General features: G+C 44.3%; 1 protein-coding gene across 9 annotated transcripts in view; it reads right to left on the reverse strand.

The window, feature by feature from the left end:
* The window catches only part of MAP7D3 (MAP7 domain containing 3), a 30,889-nt gene extending 20,278 nt beyond the window's left edge, over nucleotides 1–10,611 (reverse strand). For all 9 annotated transcript variants that reach the window (XM_070502175.1, XM_070502173.1, XM_070502170.1 and 6 more), the window contains exons 1-4: nucleotides 10,264–10,611; nucleotides 3,703–3,801; nucleotides 3,528–3,608; nucleotides 2,254–2,417 (exon numbers count right to left, since the gene is read on the reverse strand). In XM_070502175.1, coding sequence (XP_070358276.1) covers nucleotides 2,254–2,417; nucleotides 3,528–3,608; nucleotides 3,703–3,801; nucleotides 10,264–10,336 — 417 coding nt within the window. In that variant the 5' untranslated portion in view covers nucleotides 10,337–10,611. The remainder of the gene's footprint in view (nucleotides 1–2,253; nucleotides 2,418–3,527; nucleotides 3,609–3,702; nucleotides 3,802–10,263) is intronic.
* Nucleotides 10,612–17,326: the final 6,715 nt, after the last annotated feature.

Below are 17,326 nucleotides of genomic sequence, written 5' to 3' on the forward strand. Positions count from 1 at the left end.
GGCATTTCTCAGCCCTGTGCGGCAACAAACCACGGACTCTATCAGCTAAGCAAATCAACTTCAAGGCCAGAAGGTTTTCCAGTCTTTCCTGACAACCGTTCCATAGCAACATCGCCCTTACAGTGTCCCCCCCCATTTCTCTGAGGGCAAACATACCGGGTAAACATACTGGAAAGGTGGAGAGTCATCCACATCCTCTGAGGAGGAAAGCAACTGCAATCCTTAAAATAAAATGTTCTCTAATGGCAATATTTTAAAAGTATATTTTCTAACAGAAAGTAAGTTGTTCTAAATTACTTATAAACCCAGAAAGCATAATAAAGACTAAAAACAGATGTTCACCTGGTCTTATTAAAGCATTTCAGATTCGTAAGAATTTCCCAATGCACTGGACCCTCTGTGCTGTCAGGCTCCTTCCTGCGGCTCATATGTAAGCCACTGTCCTGGCTCAATGCATCTCCTGTCCACACTTGCCCCTCCTCCGCACCCGAGTTTGGGTTTTTTCCCTGCTCTATGGAATTATTCTTTTTTCCTACGTGCAGCCTACTCACAGTGTCCCTGATCCCTGCTCCGCCTGGGGTTCCCCTACACGAACCCTCTGGGGTTGATTCCCTCTTGCCCTCTCTCCTTGTCTTTCTGCCTCTTCCCCCACCACGTCTCTGGTTCCCCTTGGGTCTGCACTGTCATTTTGTTACATTCTCTTCTTTTGTCTGCGTTCGCCCTTTCAGGTTCCTCTTTCTCTAAGATGCGCTTTTTTTCCCTCAGTCCCTGGAACTGCCTCTCTCCACCAGGGACCCTCCCCCACTCTGCACACAGAAGTTTTCTATTTTACTTTCTCTGGTTCTCTGTCTTAGCGCATTCTCTCTCTCTGGTCTTCATTCTCTTTACCACAGATAAGTAAATTAAGAAAATGTTTCACAGAGGAAGACAGAGAGTGATCGAAATTCTGAATGAGAGTCCATCAAATACTCAATGTGAAAGAGCATAAACAACCACAGCAAAAGGCTCAGAAAGACAGAAAGTGGTAGTGGACCATGGACGGGAAAGAACTGGAAGAGCCTCAGATGGATGCAGGGGCTGGGGCTGGGGCACGCTCAAGAGCAACTGTGTGCACAAGTAAGGAGGAAAAGTGAGCACCACAGAGAAAGATGCAGAGAAGGCGGCTCATGGGGAGAAATGGAAGAAAAGAGAAAAGGAGAGAAAAAGAAATTTAAAAATGAGAGAAACAGAAAAAAAGAGAGGCAGATTAAAACACACACACTGAGAGAACAAAAGGCAGAAAGTCCAAAGATGGGGAGAGGGAAACAGAGAGAAGCTAAGACAAAGAAAGCAGAAAGAACAGTGAGGCGCCTCAGGTAGGAAAAAGTCAGAGTCAGAAAGAACCAGAAGACAGAATAAGACATTTATGGACACTTGAGAGTCACAGAAATACAGAAAAAGAGAGAATGCCTGTGGGAAAGAGAATGGTGTCACAGAGAACATGCCAATTTCAGAAGAAGGAGTCAAGGACACTGAGGATGAAGCAGTGGAATGACCTACAGAGCTGCCAGAGAGAATCATACAGAATGTGACAGGGAGCCAGATGCCCAAGCATAAACAAAAAAAGACAAACTGACTGAAGAGGGACAGAAGGGAAAGAGAGAGCCTACCACAGAGTGCCAAAGACACCAAAAAAGAGTCTGGAAAGGAAAAGAGAGCGGCAGGGCCACAAAACAGAGAAAGAAAGCGAAGGTGAGGAACAAGAGGGAGAGGAGAGAGCCAGCACACACGAGGAGCAGCCAGGGAATGAGGTCAGGGAGAGTGAGAGCTCGGATTGGGTAGGGTGGGAGTCAGTCAGCAGTTAGAGGAGTCGTGGGAAGTAAGCCAGGCAGATGGGAGCCTATCACAGAGGGCCTGACGCAGCTGGGAGAATTCCAGGCAATGGGACAACACCTAAGGCTTTTTGGTAGGATAGAGAGCCACTCGGAGGAAACCCCAGGCCACAGGCACCTTGTGTGCCAAGTCCTGAAGGTAGAGAGGGCTCTCTTCTTGGATGTGCAAGGCTTCTCTTCACCTCAGCTGCCGAGTCTACACTCAGGGATCTGATGAGGACAGGGCCAAGAGCCTCGGATGTGGGAGGGAAGAAAGGAAGAATTGGGATTCGGTCCCCTTTCCACAGGTTGGACTAGCAAAGGCAGACAAGGGCTAAGAAAAAAGTATTCTAGACCCAGGCAGTATTGTATCATCTGATTAAGAGGCTAGAAAAATAGGTACCCTTTCTTCCTCCAATTTTTGTTTTCTTTTTTCTTCTGCAGATACTCTCCGCTGTTCATCCTTTTCTTTTTGTTCTCTCAGCTTTCGTTGCTTTTCTTCCATCTGTTTTTCATAGTAGATCTTGGACTTTCTTTCTTTTTCAAGTAGTTGTATTTCTTTATTAGCTGAAATATTCCACATACAAGGTGTGAGAGCCAAGGAAATATTTAAGTTTTCCACATTACACACAGAGAAGGAAAAAGTTGACACAGCTCATTCTCTTTCTTAAAAATAATATAACCTGTGCTAATAACTAAAGACTTATTATATAAGTGAAGAGATGGCCACCACAGAATCATTTTCACTGGGTGTTCATTTAACTCGAGAACTGAATTGGCATAGATGTCTCTCATTCTGTCTGAACTAAAATTCCAAATTAAGAAGAAATATTTTCTCTCATGTGATGTTTCTGTCGATCTGAGGTGAAGTCAAACCTCACCAGGTTAACACGCTGTACATTAAAGAATTTAAAAGACCACATGGGCAGAATCTATCTTCTTTTTTCCCTTCTACTAGGAAACTTCTTTCAAAGGCCTCATCCATACAGACCATTATTAGGCATGCCCGTTTTACATTCCTGAGCTTCGTTCCATACCACATTACCGAACAGCAGGAAGTTTTTCTGTATTCAGATGGCCCCTCACTAAAGCCTGGAGAGCATCTATGCAGTTGTAAAATGCTCTCCTAAAGAGCTACAGGAAGAACCAGCTCCTCGCCAAAACAAAGACCGTGATTTTCCATTTGAATGAGGTTCAGCACCAGTTCTCTGACTGGATTCAGAAGCCCAGAGGAGAACAATGCATGGTTGTAAAAGCATTCTCTCCAGGTGTAGAGAGATTCTTCTTTTAGATCCTAATTGATACAAAGTTATCCTAGAGAAACACAGCAGTCAGTGAAAGATACTGCATCTGTCGTTGCCATTTTTAGAATCATTTTTACTGAAAGCCCATTCTGCTCGTTTCCACAAATGTTCAAGAAGTTTTCATACCTTAATTTTCAGAAAATTAAAGCTAACAGAAACTACTGCTTCAAAACTTAAACAATTTAATCAAATATTTTTCACAGGCCATCTTTACCTGATTTAGTATCGCATTTAATCCAATATAATACATACTATAAAAAGTGTAATCTATCATATAAACAGATTAGGAAAAGTAAGTAAAACCACTTGGGAAATATATAACCTTAACATAAAATTCATTCATTTTGATTTTTTTAAAAAGTCTAAAATATACCATCTTGTCTTTTCTTCTCTTCCCTGCGTTCTTTCGCTAACCTTTGTTTTACATCATTTTTAAGCACAGATCCATCTATTACTGAAAAAAAGAGAATAGAGTTAGATATTAATAGGATATCAAATTTTAATAATATGACACTTTGACATCTATCAACACATTCTAGAAGTTATACCTGGTTTAAATGTTGATCTTATATTTGAGGATTGGGACGGAAGAGAGCTAAGGCCACTCTGATTCCGTCTTTCTTCAGCAATGGCGTGAGCAGCAGCAACTAAAATACAGGGAGATAAAGAAAAGGTATACAATATTAAGAATGTAAACAGCTAATACAGGGGGCGGCAATATACAATGTATCTTTGATGATAAAGGACAGCATCTCTGCTATAAGGCAAAATCATGACAGATTAATCTGGGTCAACAACAAAGACATACTGAGTATCTACTATGTTCAGTAATAATTTGACAAAGAAAAGTGTTTACTGTGGATGTTCCAGCATATCTGTGGACATTAAGAGTCCTTAGTGGGAGTAGCAGCACAAGTTTGTAGATGAGTAGGAGCTAATGATTAATAGCTTCAAAAATGCCTCAGACAAGACATTACACCAAGTACAAGAAAAACTGAGCTGGCAAGGAATTGGAAAAAATGTTTCGCCACAAACTGGGAATTTAGAAAAGATTTGGAGTTATGGATCTGAATTTGGAAGCAAAAGTGTCAACAGTGACATCCAGAGCTTGGGCCCAATATTAAGGAGTACATTCATAAATTACCTAGCCCAGGGGCTTTCTATCCCGGATGCAGACTAGAGGCGCCTAAATCGCTTCAAAAAAATTAGCAATGCCTGCCCCTCCCTGCCCCCACTCTCCGAGGGTGGGGCCCAGGCCTTTTGCAGTTGCTAAAAGCTCTATTCGGATGCACAGTGAAGGTGGAAAACCACTCAAGGCATTTCCAATGACAGGGGATTATTGTGGGGAGAAAAACGTCAAGCAAACAAGCATAAATTATACAATATAAATTTACACGTCTTGTGTAAACAAGGCAGAAAAGTGGTAAATAAACTTCAATAAGATTTAAATATAAGTTTAGGGGAACGCAAGTTGAGAGAAAGTAAGAAAAACTAAAATTCCAGGATGATACACATACGAGTCATTATAGGGGATTCCCTGAACCCTTTAATTCCAAGTATGGCTGTATCTAAAAAGCCCCACAATGCTGGGCATCTTCAGGAAGGATCTGAAGAATAACACTGAAAACTGTCTTCTACCCTTGTATAAAAGCACAGGAAATACGCCCCTGCGATACCGCATACAATTCTGGTTTCTATATCTCAAGAAAAACATATCAGTTAAAGATGGGTAAGTAAAATAATTAAGGGATTGGGGCCAGCCCGGTGGTGCAGCGGTCAAGTTTGCACGTTCCGCTTCTCGGCGGCCTGGGGTTCGCCAGTTCGGATCCCAGGTGAGGACATGGCACCGCTTGGCAAAAGCCATGCTGTGGTAGGCATCCCACATGTAAAAGTAGAGGAAGATGGGCACGGATGTTAGCTCAGGGCCAGTCTTCTTCAGCAAAAAGAGGAGGATTGGCAGTAGTTATCTTAGGGCTAATATTCCTCAAAAAAAAAAAAATTAAGGGATTAGAGGTGCTGTTGTACTCATAGAATGAATGGACTCTGAGCATTAGTTGTTACTGAGGAAAGATGGCCAGGAGTCATTTTACAGAGTAACCTTGACAGTGACATCACAATTGCTGCCATAAGGTTCGCCATTTCAAAAGGAAAAAAGGACTTTTTTTTACTGCAGAGAACTGACAGCTCAGATAATCCATGACCTAGCTAAATTTGAAGATTAGAGTTTTCTCAGCTTCCTTAATAATTCAATTACTGGCAATTTTGTGGACCACCAATTGTCCTCTGAACTTGAGTACTAGTGTATTAAGAAAAATTCCTAAATATAGTCTATAAATTAATTAAACCCTCCTACATACACCCCTCCCACTCACAACATTTCTATGTGAGCACAAAGAAAACAACAGTTGTTTTTGCACATTCGGTTTTCCTACTTAGAAGTCCTAAGGAAAGTCCATTATTTTGGCACAAGTTAGCTGACCATAAGGTCAATTTCTCTCAAAATGCATAATTTTACCAGATTTAAAGGTTCTACTAAACAGAAGTAACCTTATAAGTAGCTGTAGTGGGAATAATGAACCAAATCATATAAAGGTTAAAGTGGTCATAATAACAAGTCTGATTTTTAGAACTTTATATCCAAATTCCTACTGGCAAGAAATACATTCACCAACAGGACAGGCTCTAAAAATTATTTAAGATGCCCAGGCAATGGGAGAAAGCTTTTATGTCTGACCCTAACAAAGTGGCCATCTTCTTCAACTCCACTGAATGACGGAATTTACTGAGCATTCATTTGAAAGAAGGAGTGAGCTGCAGTAACTGTACTACAGTATTTCTGTAGTTGTTTTACTAATTCTGAATCTCAAATTAAAGTTAAAAGTTACCTTTTGCCCGGAGATTAAATACGAAAATGTGTAGAGTTTCTAACTAAAACTGAATTATGAACCTTAATCTATATTTATGGTACTTTCCTGAAAACTGCCATAACATATAACGTGTATCACTTCACCGCTTACGAAGTTCTTTTCATTTGTATTAACTCATTAAGGTCTCATAACAGTTCCATAAAGTGGATATTATTTATTATTATCCCCCCCCCTTTTTTTTTTTACAGATGAGAAAACTGAAGCTAAACACTGCTTTCCCAGGTCACACAGGTAGTACCCGGTGAAGCCAGAACTTGATTCACTGGTAGATTAAGAAGCAACTTGACTTTGAAATATTACATAATTATCAAGAACCAGACTGCACAAAACCCACTTTAACTCTTATAGGACTTAATTCATTATTCCCACCTCAGCTACTTCTAAATTTACTTCTGTTTAAAATATCACAAAGAAGGAATCAAGGTCTAAATGCACAAAGTTGACTCAACAATAAATAAATGAAATATATGGGTTTTGCTTTAAAATATACTTTGAAAATACAGCAACGTAAAAATCTTTAAATAAAGTATTTACCATTTTTTTTAAAGAAAACACTACTATGCCATGGCTACGGAAGGCCTAAGTTTAGAGAAAATGTGTAAGACGTAAGAAGAAAAGCCTTCTCCTATGAGGGGAAAACTTACAAATTCAATCATCCTGGTTATCTAGCCCAATAAAAGCCTCAGAATGAAATGAACAAAAGCAGGGGCCAACTACGATGCCAAAGTTAAAGAATGCTTTACATTTAAGAGATTTTTGGGGGGCCAGCCCCGTGGCCAAGTGGTTAAGTTTGCGTGCTCTGCTTTAGCAGCCCAGAGTTTCACCAGTTCAAATCCTGGGCGCGGACATGGCACCGCTCATCAAGCCTTGCTGAGGTGGCGTCCCACATGCCCCAACTAGAAGGACCCACAACTAAAAGTACACAAGTATGTATTGGGCGGCTTTGGGGAGAAAAAGGAAAAATAAAATCTTTAAAAAAAAAAGAAGATTTTTTTTAAAAAAAGTCACTGAAATTTTGAGGCTCCTTTGGGACATAAAGCATTTTAGCTCATTACTGACTTCAACATAGTGTAAAATTTCTACCTCTCCCGGTCCCCACCTTCTCCAAAACACACACACACCCCCAATCTGTGTCACTAGAGCTCCACTCCACTAGGGCAAGCTAAAATGCAAGAAAGGAAGGAAGAACACTTCTCCATGACAAGTAGTTCAAGAATAATAATCTTCCTAAGGCTGCGCCAAGCACAATCACCCCAAAATGCTAATCTCACGATAAATACTCTTCCCAATACTTCTTCAGCAACTCTATCTTGTCTGCCCCGGCTGTTGCTCTTGAAATCACTCTCAGAATTCCACATTGAATCTGTAGTCCCAGCTCTCCATGACCTTTCTTCCCCAAGATCCTTTCTCCTGTACTCAGAAATATTAGATCGCATAAACTACTATTTTCATTAGGTAGCAAAGGGCGTAGATTGCAAAAAATGATTGAAAGGTTTTATTATTAGAAAAAGGGCTATGGTTGTGGCAGAGAACAATTATACTATGAAATCAACTGTGGCAGATTTATAGATTTAGTGTTACTCACTGTTATTTGGATAACAGAAGAAAAAGAGGAAATTGCCACAAGGTCCTGTCTTGAGCTGCTGGGTGTAGTGCTGCGAAGTGCCCGCTGGGGGGCCTGGCAGCCTCTTCCAGCAGCCCAATAGCTGACCTTTCCCACAGCTGCTGGCCCTGTCCTGGATCCACCCTCATTCAAAGGAGAGCAGTTGGGGGTAGCGTGGTCCCTGGCAGATCCATTCCACCCATACCAAGGATCTCTCTTCATGGCCTTATGACGGTTTGCCCGTCATTAGGCCAGGGAGAGGGCGAGAAAGCATTAAGAAAAAAGAAGAAAGCAAAGAAATCTGCAATCAGGGAACCACAAAAATAAGGCAGATTCACAGAGTTTTGCCTAAAAAAGCAACAAAGTCAAAGGGCTGAGAGAAAGTTCTGGAAAACCCCTAAACCCAATCCAAAGATACCGTGTCTTGAAGAAAATGAGAGACACTTTCCCACCATTTAGAGCTGTCTATAATGGAATGGCTACTTGGAAAAATATTAAGCTCCCCATTAGAGCACATATTCAAGTTGCAGAAGCTGCCCAGGATTTTACAGCTGGGACTCTGGATGCTAGACTGAATAATCTTTAGGTTTCTCCAGCTCTAAAATTCTATGATGATCTGGCTGTCAATCTTAGTACCTTTATCTGCATTTGTTAGCACATATTGTTTGAATAATTTATTCTAAACTGAGAAAGGATTTGCGAATTTAGAAAAACAAGGGAAAGGTGACGAGTCAGGAGCGGCATTTCTTATGCTCTTCTGGTTGAAATAGTCACATAAACTTTTATTTTACAACAATTCGGTATAAAAATACAAAACACCTTTTGTTAAAATAAGTGTACTTCTTTGGTACACTACAATCTTAGCACAGCGCCATGCACAGAAAACATAACAATGAAGGTATATAATAAATATATGTAGATTGCAGTGTGCGCCTAAGGAAGGTACTTATTCAGAACAGTGTTTTAACTCTTGCAGCCAGGCTCCCAGGAGATGAAACTGAGCAGATTAATAGATTAAGTGCTGCTCACTGTTACCTAGATAGCAGAATAAAAAGAAGCAATTGCCACAAAGTGGGCAAAACATTTCATTGACTCCTTCTCCCCTTCAGGAAAACGCTGAGACCGTGAGGGCAGTTCTAGTCAAGCTGGTGCTCTGTGAAAGTCTAACAGGTGACATTTTCAGTTCCTAACACGAAATGGGCAGCAGGGACGTCAAGAAGCATTCTGGGTTAAGCCTTTTTTGCATGGCTTTAAGTTTTTGCTTTGAAACACTGTGGATTCCAGCAGCTGTCCCATACAAAATTTTAAGATACTTGTCAACATTCAAAATACAAATGCTTTTGGGGGTTATCCAGAATGCTGGTTAATTTAAACCACTGAAATAAACCAAAATCAGAGAGCCTTAGGTGTCAATAAGCAATAAAACGACCTTCATTAATTGCAGACTCTGTCTCCAGGTGAACCGTCACAAGGTAGAGACAGAAAAAAAAAGTTTTTCTCCCTATGAAATGATCAAAGTGTATTGGTTTCTGACACATTCTTTGGGGAGTTGATTCAAAGCATTCTTAAGTAACATACAGCCTCTCAATTGCAGCCAATCTAATTTTTCAACTGCAAATGAAAAAATCTCTAAAGATTTCAATAAGATGATTTTATTCAAGCTCATATAGGAGGAAACTACGCTGAGAACAAGCTAAAAGCAACCTCCCACAAGCAAGAAATACATACTATGTCCCTCAGGTAGTGGGGCAATCTCCTGGGCTAAGCAATGCGCTGCCCAATTTTACAAAATTAACAATTTTAGGGGAAAATAGCTCTGGGCGATGGGATCAGTTTAGGAGACACCACTCTGAAGTGCTGATTCCCGTGCAGCTCAGCCTAGGGTCTGTAAGATGTCCCACAGAAGGTGACATCTTGGCGAAGTCATGTGCTACAGCAGGCAAATCAGGAGGCGCAGAGAGCTAAGTTTTACCCCAACTTTCAAAGCCACGGACTCCCAAGGCGCCCTCCTCACTCGACCTTGACCAGGAGGGCGCGGAAGGGAAGCCTTTGGGAAAGAGGAGCGTTGCGATCGTGGGAGTGGAGGAAAGCGCGAGCGCCCCGGGCAGAATCCCCCCGGCTCCGCGCCTGGAAGGGCTGCCCCGCCTCGGGGGCGGTCCCCGCGCGGGCTCGGGGCGGGCGCCCGCACATCCCGGGCAGCGGCGCGTCCGTTCCGGCGGCTGCGCGGGCGGCCACCGCCCCCAACGCCAGGCGGGGCTCGGGGCGTCCGCGGGGACAGGGGTTCCAGGCCCCCCCGGCCCCAGCAGCGCCCGTTAGTTCTCTCGCGCCCCGCCTGCGGGGTTCGCCCGTTGGTGGCAGTTGGGTCATTGGCGGCGCTGGCCGGCCGTTTCCCCTCCCGCCCCAATCCCCAAACGGCTACCCATCCCGTCCCAGGGGGTGAGGGGAGGACCGGACGGCGCGGGGCGACTCCGGAGCAAAGTTTCCTGGCGCCCGCCGCGCTGCTCCAGCGGTCCCCAGGGCCCCGGGAAGCCCGCCCCCCGTGCGACCCTGAGCCCCCCGGGAGCTGCCGGCCCGCTCACCCATCCGTTTCCGCAGCCCCTTCAAGGATGTGCTGCCGCCGGCGCCGGCGCCGGCGCCGGCGCGGTCCGCCATCTTCCAAACAGCAGAGCCCAGAGCCGCTGGCAGCGCTGGGGGCCCAGTGCGCAGGCTCCGGCGAGGCCGCCGCTTCGGTCGTGGCCGCGGCGCCCGGGGGCGGAGCGGGGCGGGGCCCAGGGGGCCGCCCCACCCTCCTTGGACCCTCAAAGTCGGCAGCGTCGCTCTCCACGCACCACGTCGAAACGGGCGGGACCGCGACCACCTTGTCTAAAGCAACTCTCTCCTACGTTCCAGGCCTCCCCCCCATCCCAGGGGCCAGCCAATCATCACCCGGCTTGCGCATCCAGCGTTCCTTTTTCTCTGACCTCGCTTCTCCCTGGGAACCAGCAACGTTCCTTCCTCTATTGATTCATTCACTCACTTAGCATTTACTGAGTGCCTCCTGGGTGCACTTGTATCATGAATTTGCTAGTCTTTGAAACACTACAGAAAGAAAGGCCCAACTTGGGGGAAGAGGCCCGGGGAGAGGTCCGGAGAGAGAGAGGTTTCTGGGAGGTGCTAGGGGCCCGATCATGAGTAGAGTCTTTCTGAAATTGTTGCAGAATAAATCATGACACTTAGGTCTCAAAGTGTTGCGAGTTGTTTTTAGGGTGTTTGTGGGTCTGTAAAGTGAAGGAGAGGATTTCCTGGCATTAATCTCTCCAGATTTTGGAGGGGTCCTTCGAGGTTGCAGAATGTTTTCCCCATTCACAAGGAAAAACGTAACTGGCCTGAGGCGCCTTTGATGGGGGACATCCCTTCAGGAGTGCTTGCCTGTTCGGAGCGGAGTCAGCCCGTCCTTAGTGCGGCGTGCAGTTTCTGGATGGGGCCGTAGCCATGGTGGGGAGACTCCTTGTGGGACGAGCACTTTGAGGAGCCCCTGTGTCTGAATATTACATGGGAGCTGTAAAACGGAAGAAGCTAAATAACAGCAAACACTGACTCTTACTATTGCCAGGCGCTGTTCTAACTGCATTATATATTAACTCATTTTATCCCCCTACTACCTATGAGGTAGGTACCACTAACACCCTTATTTTATGGATGAGGAAACTAAAGCAGAGAGAGGTTAAATAATTTATCCAGAGTCACATGGTTAGTAAGTAACAGAACTGGGATTTGAACCCCAAACATCTAACCACTGTGTCTATGTGCTTAGCCTTATGTGATACTGTTTCCCGAGAGTTGAGATATATACATAATTGATAAATTAGTATCCAGAATGCATAAAGATCTAAAAATACATAAGAAAAGGACAACCTCCAGGGGCGCTTGGGTGGCATAGTGGTTAAGTTCCTGAGCTCCACTTCTGTGGCCTGGGGTCTGCTGGTTCGGATCACGGGGTGGACCTACACACCACTCGTCAAGCTATGCTGTGCTGGTGTCCCACATATAAAATGAGGAACACTGGCACAGATGTTAGCCCAGTGACAATCTTCCTCAAGCAAAAAAAGAGAAAAAAAGGACAACCTCCAAAAGTGAACAAAAGGGGCCTGCCCCGTGACCGAGTGGTTAAGTTCACGCGCTGGGCTTCAGCAGCTTCAGTGGCCCAGGGTTTCGCTGGTTCGGATCCCGGGCTGGGACCTAGCACCGCTCATCAGGCCATGCTGAGGCGGTGTCCCATATAGCACAACCAGAGGCACTCGCAACCAGAATATACAACTATGTACTGGGGGGCTTTGGGAAGAACGGAAAAAAAAGTGAGCAAAAGTCATAAGCAGGCTTTTCACAGGAAAGAAAACACAAGTGGTCAATATACATAAGAAAAGGTGCTCAAATTCTTTAGCAGTCATGAGAATACAAATGAAAACCACAAGATATCATGTTACGCCTATAGATTTAGCAACAATTAAAGAGAAGAAAATAAGTGTTGGTGAGATTGTAGATTAATACTAGTGGGGAAGAAAGTGGCATTAAAGCGCCCATTATAGCCATTCTAGCCCTGCTCCTGTGTATGTACAGAGACCACTGGCCAGGATGCTGCAAAACGTAATGTCAGGAATGATTAAAAACAAACACACGCAGGTGTTCCAGATCAGAGGAGGCTAAAGAAATCAAGCCACGCATGATCCTTGATTAGAATCTGAATTTAAAAAGTAGCTTTAAAAAAATAGCTTTAAAGGGCATTCCTTATTGGGACAATTGGGAAAATTTGAATATGAACTGTATGTTAAATAATATTGTTTGTAGCAAGGTCAAAGTTCTTGAGTGTGAGAATGTTATTGTGGGCATGCAGGAAAACGCCCTTTTTTTAAAGAAGGAAATGTTGAAGAATTTGGGGTAAAGCATCATAATGTCTGAAACTTACTCTCAAGTAGTTCAGAGGAAAAAACTGCAAATATCAGAAAAAGTTACAAACTGGTGATTCTAGATGGTTACATAGATGTTCATTTTACTATTCTTTCATCTCTTCTGTGAGTTTGAAGTTTTTCAAAATAAGAAGTTGGAGAATTTTTTTTTTTAACCTAGAAAGTTTGCCTTCAGCCTACTTGTCGGCACCACTAATTTGAAAGATCAAATTTGGCTTGGAATTACATATGGGGAGGCATCCTCCAGAATCTCTTCAACATTTAGTCTCTTAAAGGCCTGAATCTGGCCCAGGTGTGTGGGGACGAGGGCCCATAAGAGGTCTAGGAAAACTCAACACAGGCAGCATATGCTGGGAGCTGGGGGAGTAATTAAAATGTATTCCATGAGCCCAGAGGGATGAGAAGTCACTCCTGGTTGGGGTGATCAGAGAAGCCTTTGTGAAAGAACTGGCACTTCTTCTGGCCCTGAGGACCGAAAGAGGGCAATCACTCCTCATTCCAGCCCAAGGTAGCTGAGTGAGGAGATGGACCTTCTGTGGCCAGATCTTCCTGTTTTTCAAAATAAGCTGGAAATCTGGATTTTAATGTAAAATCTCTTTTTTTTTTTTGAGGAAGATTAGCCCTGAGTTAACATCTGCCAATCCTCCTCTTTTTGCTGAGGAAGATTGGCCCTGAGCTAACATCCGTGCCCATCTTCCTCTACTTTATCTGTGGGACACCCACCACAGCATGGCTTGTCAAGCGGTGCCATGTCCGCACCCAGGATCCAAACTGGTGAAACCCAGGCTGCCAAAGTGGAACGTGTGCACTTAACTGCTGCACCACTGGGCCGACCCCTAATGTAAAATCTCTTATTTTAAAAATGTTGACAACATTAAAAGTTTTGAGGGGCTGGCCCAGTGGCGTACTCATTAAGTGCACGTGCTCTGCTTCGGCAGCCAGGGGTTCTCGGGTTCGGATCCCAGGCACAGACCTACACACTCATGAAGCCATGCTGTGGCAGCATCCCACAAACAAAATATAGGAAGATGGGCACAGATGTAAGCTCAGTGAAAATCTTCCTCAAGCAAAAAGAGGAAGATTGGCAATAGGTGTTAGCTCAGGGCTAATCTTCCTCATCAAAAAAAGAGAAAGTTTTGAAAAACATGGTGCAGGGTAAATCAAATGATCAAATATCTAATCAGTGTTCAAGTTTGTAAATTGTCTCCTTTTTTCTGTTTGAATAAAAATCCTAACAAGGTCTACACATGGCCTTAATTGATATGCCTTTTAAGTCTCTTTTACTCTATCAATCACCCTTAGTTCTCGCTAACATCTTTGACAGATCCTGTGAAGTTTAGGACTCATTCATTCATTCAGCAGGTAAGTCATTCAGTGGAACTTTTACTGACCACCTACTCTGTGCCTGGCAGGTTGGGGAGAGAGACAGGGAAGTAACCCTGCCCTCCACTGATTCTAAGCTAAGGATTAGACGCCAGCACGCCCTTACATGTTTCCTTGGGGCTAGGAGAGCTCCCTAAGGAGCCCCCACAAGACTGTCTGTACATTTCTCAGAAAAATGTTGGAACTGAAGGCTGCCAGCTTGGGGAGAGTGAGTCTACTCTGAAGAAAACCCAGACTCAGAGCTGGGAAAGAACCCAGGAGGCGCCTCCTCGCTCCTCCTGTATTGGAAAGCGGATGTTCTCAGTGAGCAAAAGAGAACTGGAATCCTGCTCACTTTTTTTCCTACTTGGCTATTTTTTTCCCTTAAACCTGACACCCGCAGGAAAAAGATTCAGAAACCACAGTCGTAATAGGTCTAGGAATTGTCACATTTTTTTTCTATTAAATGATGAAGTCTTAAAGAGTTGAATTCACGTGTAATAAACACTTGGTGGACTTACCAAGTCTAACAACTGTGCATTTGAACTGCCAGCACGACAGCACCGTACTAGGAGTTTGAAGCTCCACAGCCATGAGATGGCTCTTCGTCTCCTTCCTGCACTACCTGTCAGATTCATCCGTCATGCACACAGCCGAGCCGGCTCTGGGTTTGTGTTCTCTCCTCTCATTTCTGCCTCTTGCCTAGCATCTGCTGCAGCTTGGCTGTGATGACGGAGGAGAGTGATGTTTCACTCTGGACTCATCTCTTGCCAAATCTACTCACATTTTCCTTTCTTTTCCCAAATCTGCGCTTTTTTTCTCTCCTAAGTTACAGACTTACCTCAGGCTCTGGTCATTTCTCGCTTGGTTGCTGGCAGCCTTCCCAGCTCTGGATTCCCACTGCGGCACCGCACCCCATGCCTCCCCTAAGTGACCCTTCTGTACCCCTCCTCCCAAACCCCCTCCCCTTTGCATGAAGGACCAGGGTGACCTTGATGTCGGTACCCTTTCCTTTTAGGGAGGCCCTGGTCTTTCCTGCGGTGGGGTGGGGGTGCTGATTCTCATGACCTGAACGCACCAGGGTGGGGGCAGTGAGCTGAGGAGAGGAAGAAGAGGCCACCACAGCCAGTCTGGAGGGTATTTCCAAACCCTGAGAAACCTCAGAGGGGAAGGGTATGGTGGGCATGGTGGCAATCTGCTTGGAGCAGTAGGTGGGTCTTGGATACTTATGGGTATATAGGAAGAGCTGTCATTCATCCAGTGCCCCACTCCATGGCAGGCACAGTGCTAAAGGTTTTACATGGATTATTTTATATAATCCTCACCATGACCTTATGAGATAGCTTCTATTATCATCTTCATTTTACAGATGGGGAAACAGGCACAGAGAGGTTAACTAACTTGCCCCAGGTTAGCACAGCCAGGAAGTGGCAAAGCCAGGATTCAAGCCCACATAGATCCAGTACTCCTTCCACTGTGACTCTCAGTTTACCAGGTGGTGAGCCCTAATCCACTCTTCATTCCTAACCCACGTCTTCCACTTCTTCACTGATCCAGTCCCTACACTCAGGCTGATACAGCGAACCTTTTCAAAGTTGCACTTTCTATAATAGGCAGGGTCTTCCTACAATTACATCTCCCAGCACAAGTATCCGGATGGCTGTCTCTTGAGCCTTTAATACAGTTGACTCAAAGTATTCAATAAGAAACCATTGAAAATGGGTGTTTATGGGGCCGGCTCCGTGGCCGAGTGGTTAAGTTCGCGTGCTCTGCTTCAGCGGCCCAGGGTTTCGCCGGTTCGAATCCTGGGCGTGGGCATGGCACCACTCATCAAACCACGCTGAGGCTGCGTCCCACGTGCCACAGCTAGAAGGACCCGCAGCTAAAAATACACAACTATGTACTGGGGGGGTGGGGGGGGCTTTGGGGAGAAAAAGGAAAAAAAAATCTAAAAAGAAAATGGATGTTTAATATATGTCTTGCAAAGGAGATAAATATGACTCCTCTTAAGCAACCTTCCTTCTAGAAAGACTCAGCAGAGTCAATAAACACTGAGTACTCCAGACTGACTTTGAAATGAATGTGTAAAGGAAAACGTGCTACATCTATAGCACTGTTTATCCTGCATCGAGTATTTGTTGAATGAATGAAAGAGAGTACTAAAAGCCCCACAGTACTGAAGGAGGAAGAAATGAAAATATTTTGGATGGCCACCGGGGTGTTGAAAAGGTCTAGAGTTAAAATTATTAAAGGGCAAGAAAATGTCCTCATTTTTTTTTCTTGACTTCAAATAAAGTAGACCAAACACGGGCTGTGCCTTCTCATTCTAAATACAGGTCTGTAATATAAAGGAAGCTTTAGAAGATGCCAAAAAAGTATCAAATAGCAAGGAATGCCCTTTAAAGACACTTTAGAATTTCGAATAGAGCTAAAAATTGGTAAAATTCAGATGGGAGAAAATGAGAAGAAAAGAGGGGTCGAGATGGTTTGCTAAAACACAGATTGCTGGGCCCCATTCCCAGAGTTTCTGATTTTATAAGTGTTATTAGTTGTATAACACACACCTCCAAGGAAATGTACTGAATAATGTCTCGGGCGATGTCAACTACAGCTGAGTACATAATACCACTACAATTCGATGATGATAAATATTAAAAATTCTAGTACAGATCTAGTGTCATGTACATCCTGATACTTAACATTTTTTTTACTAAGGGCAGGCAGATGCTTTGCCCTAGGGTGTATTGAAAGCCAAGCTATCACCAAGGCTTTGCCGGTGAGCATCCCACGCAGGGAGGGGCATCACAATGGAGGGAGGAGCATCACCTAAGAGAGGCATGGCAGGAAAGCCTAAGGGCATCTTATACCACAATTTCCTGTGACAGAGTCTGATACACACACTACATACACACACGGTTTTCCTTCTCTTTTCCCAGTATACACATACGCGCCTACATTTTGAAAGGAGCTAGTTAGGTGAATGAGGGGAAAATAAAGACACCCAGATCACACACAGGAAGTGAAATGCAGAAGAAACTGCTCTCCTGACGACCCGAGAGAGACGTTTTCCAGGGACCTCTGGTCAGATTTAGGGTAGATCGTGTCCCTTCACCCACTACACTCAGCCCCTAGTTTGGCGTGTTGCAAACTCAGACGCCTCTGTGGCAGAGAGAGGGCTTTGTTGCTTCGGGTATTAACCTAGACATTAGAAGGTTGTGTGGTTGCAAGGAATCTCATTCCTAGTTATACATGGCACTTCATTAATCATCAAGTTCTATCTGGGACCACATGGCGTTCTAAGACGTCTTAGGTCTTTAAGATTTTGAGACTCAGGATG

Source organism: Equus asinus, chromosome X (assembly GCF_041296235.1).
Source record: "Equus asinus isolate D_3611 breed Donkey chromosome X, EquAss-T2T_v2, whole genome shotgun sequence".
NCBI classification, from domain to species: Eukaryota; Metazoa; Chordata; class Mammalia; order Perissodactyla; family Equidae; genus Equus; species Equus asinus.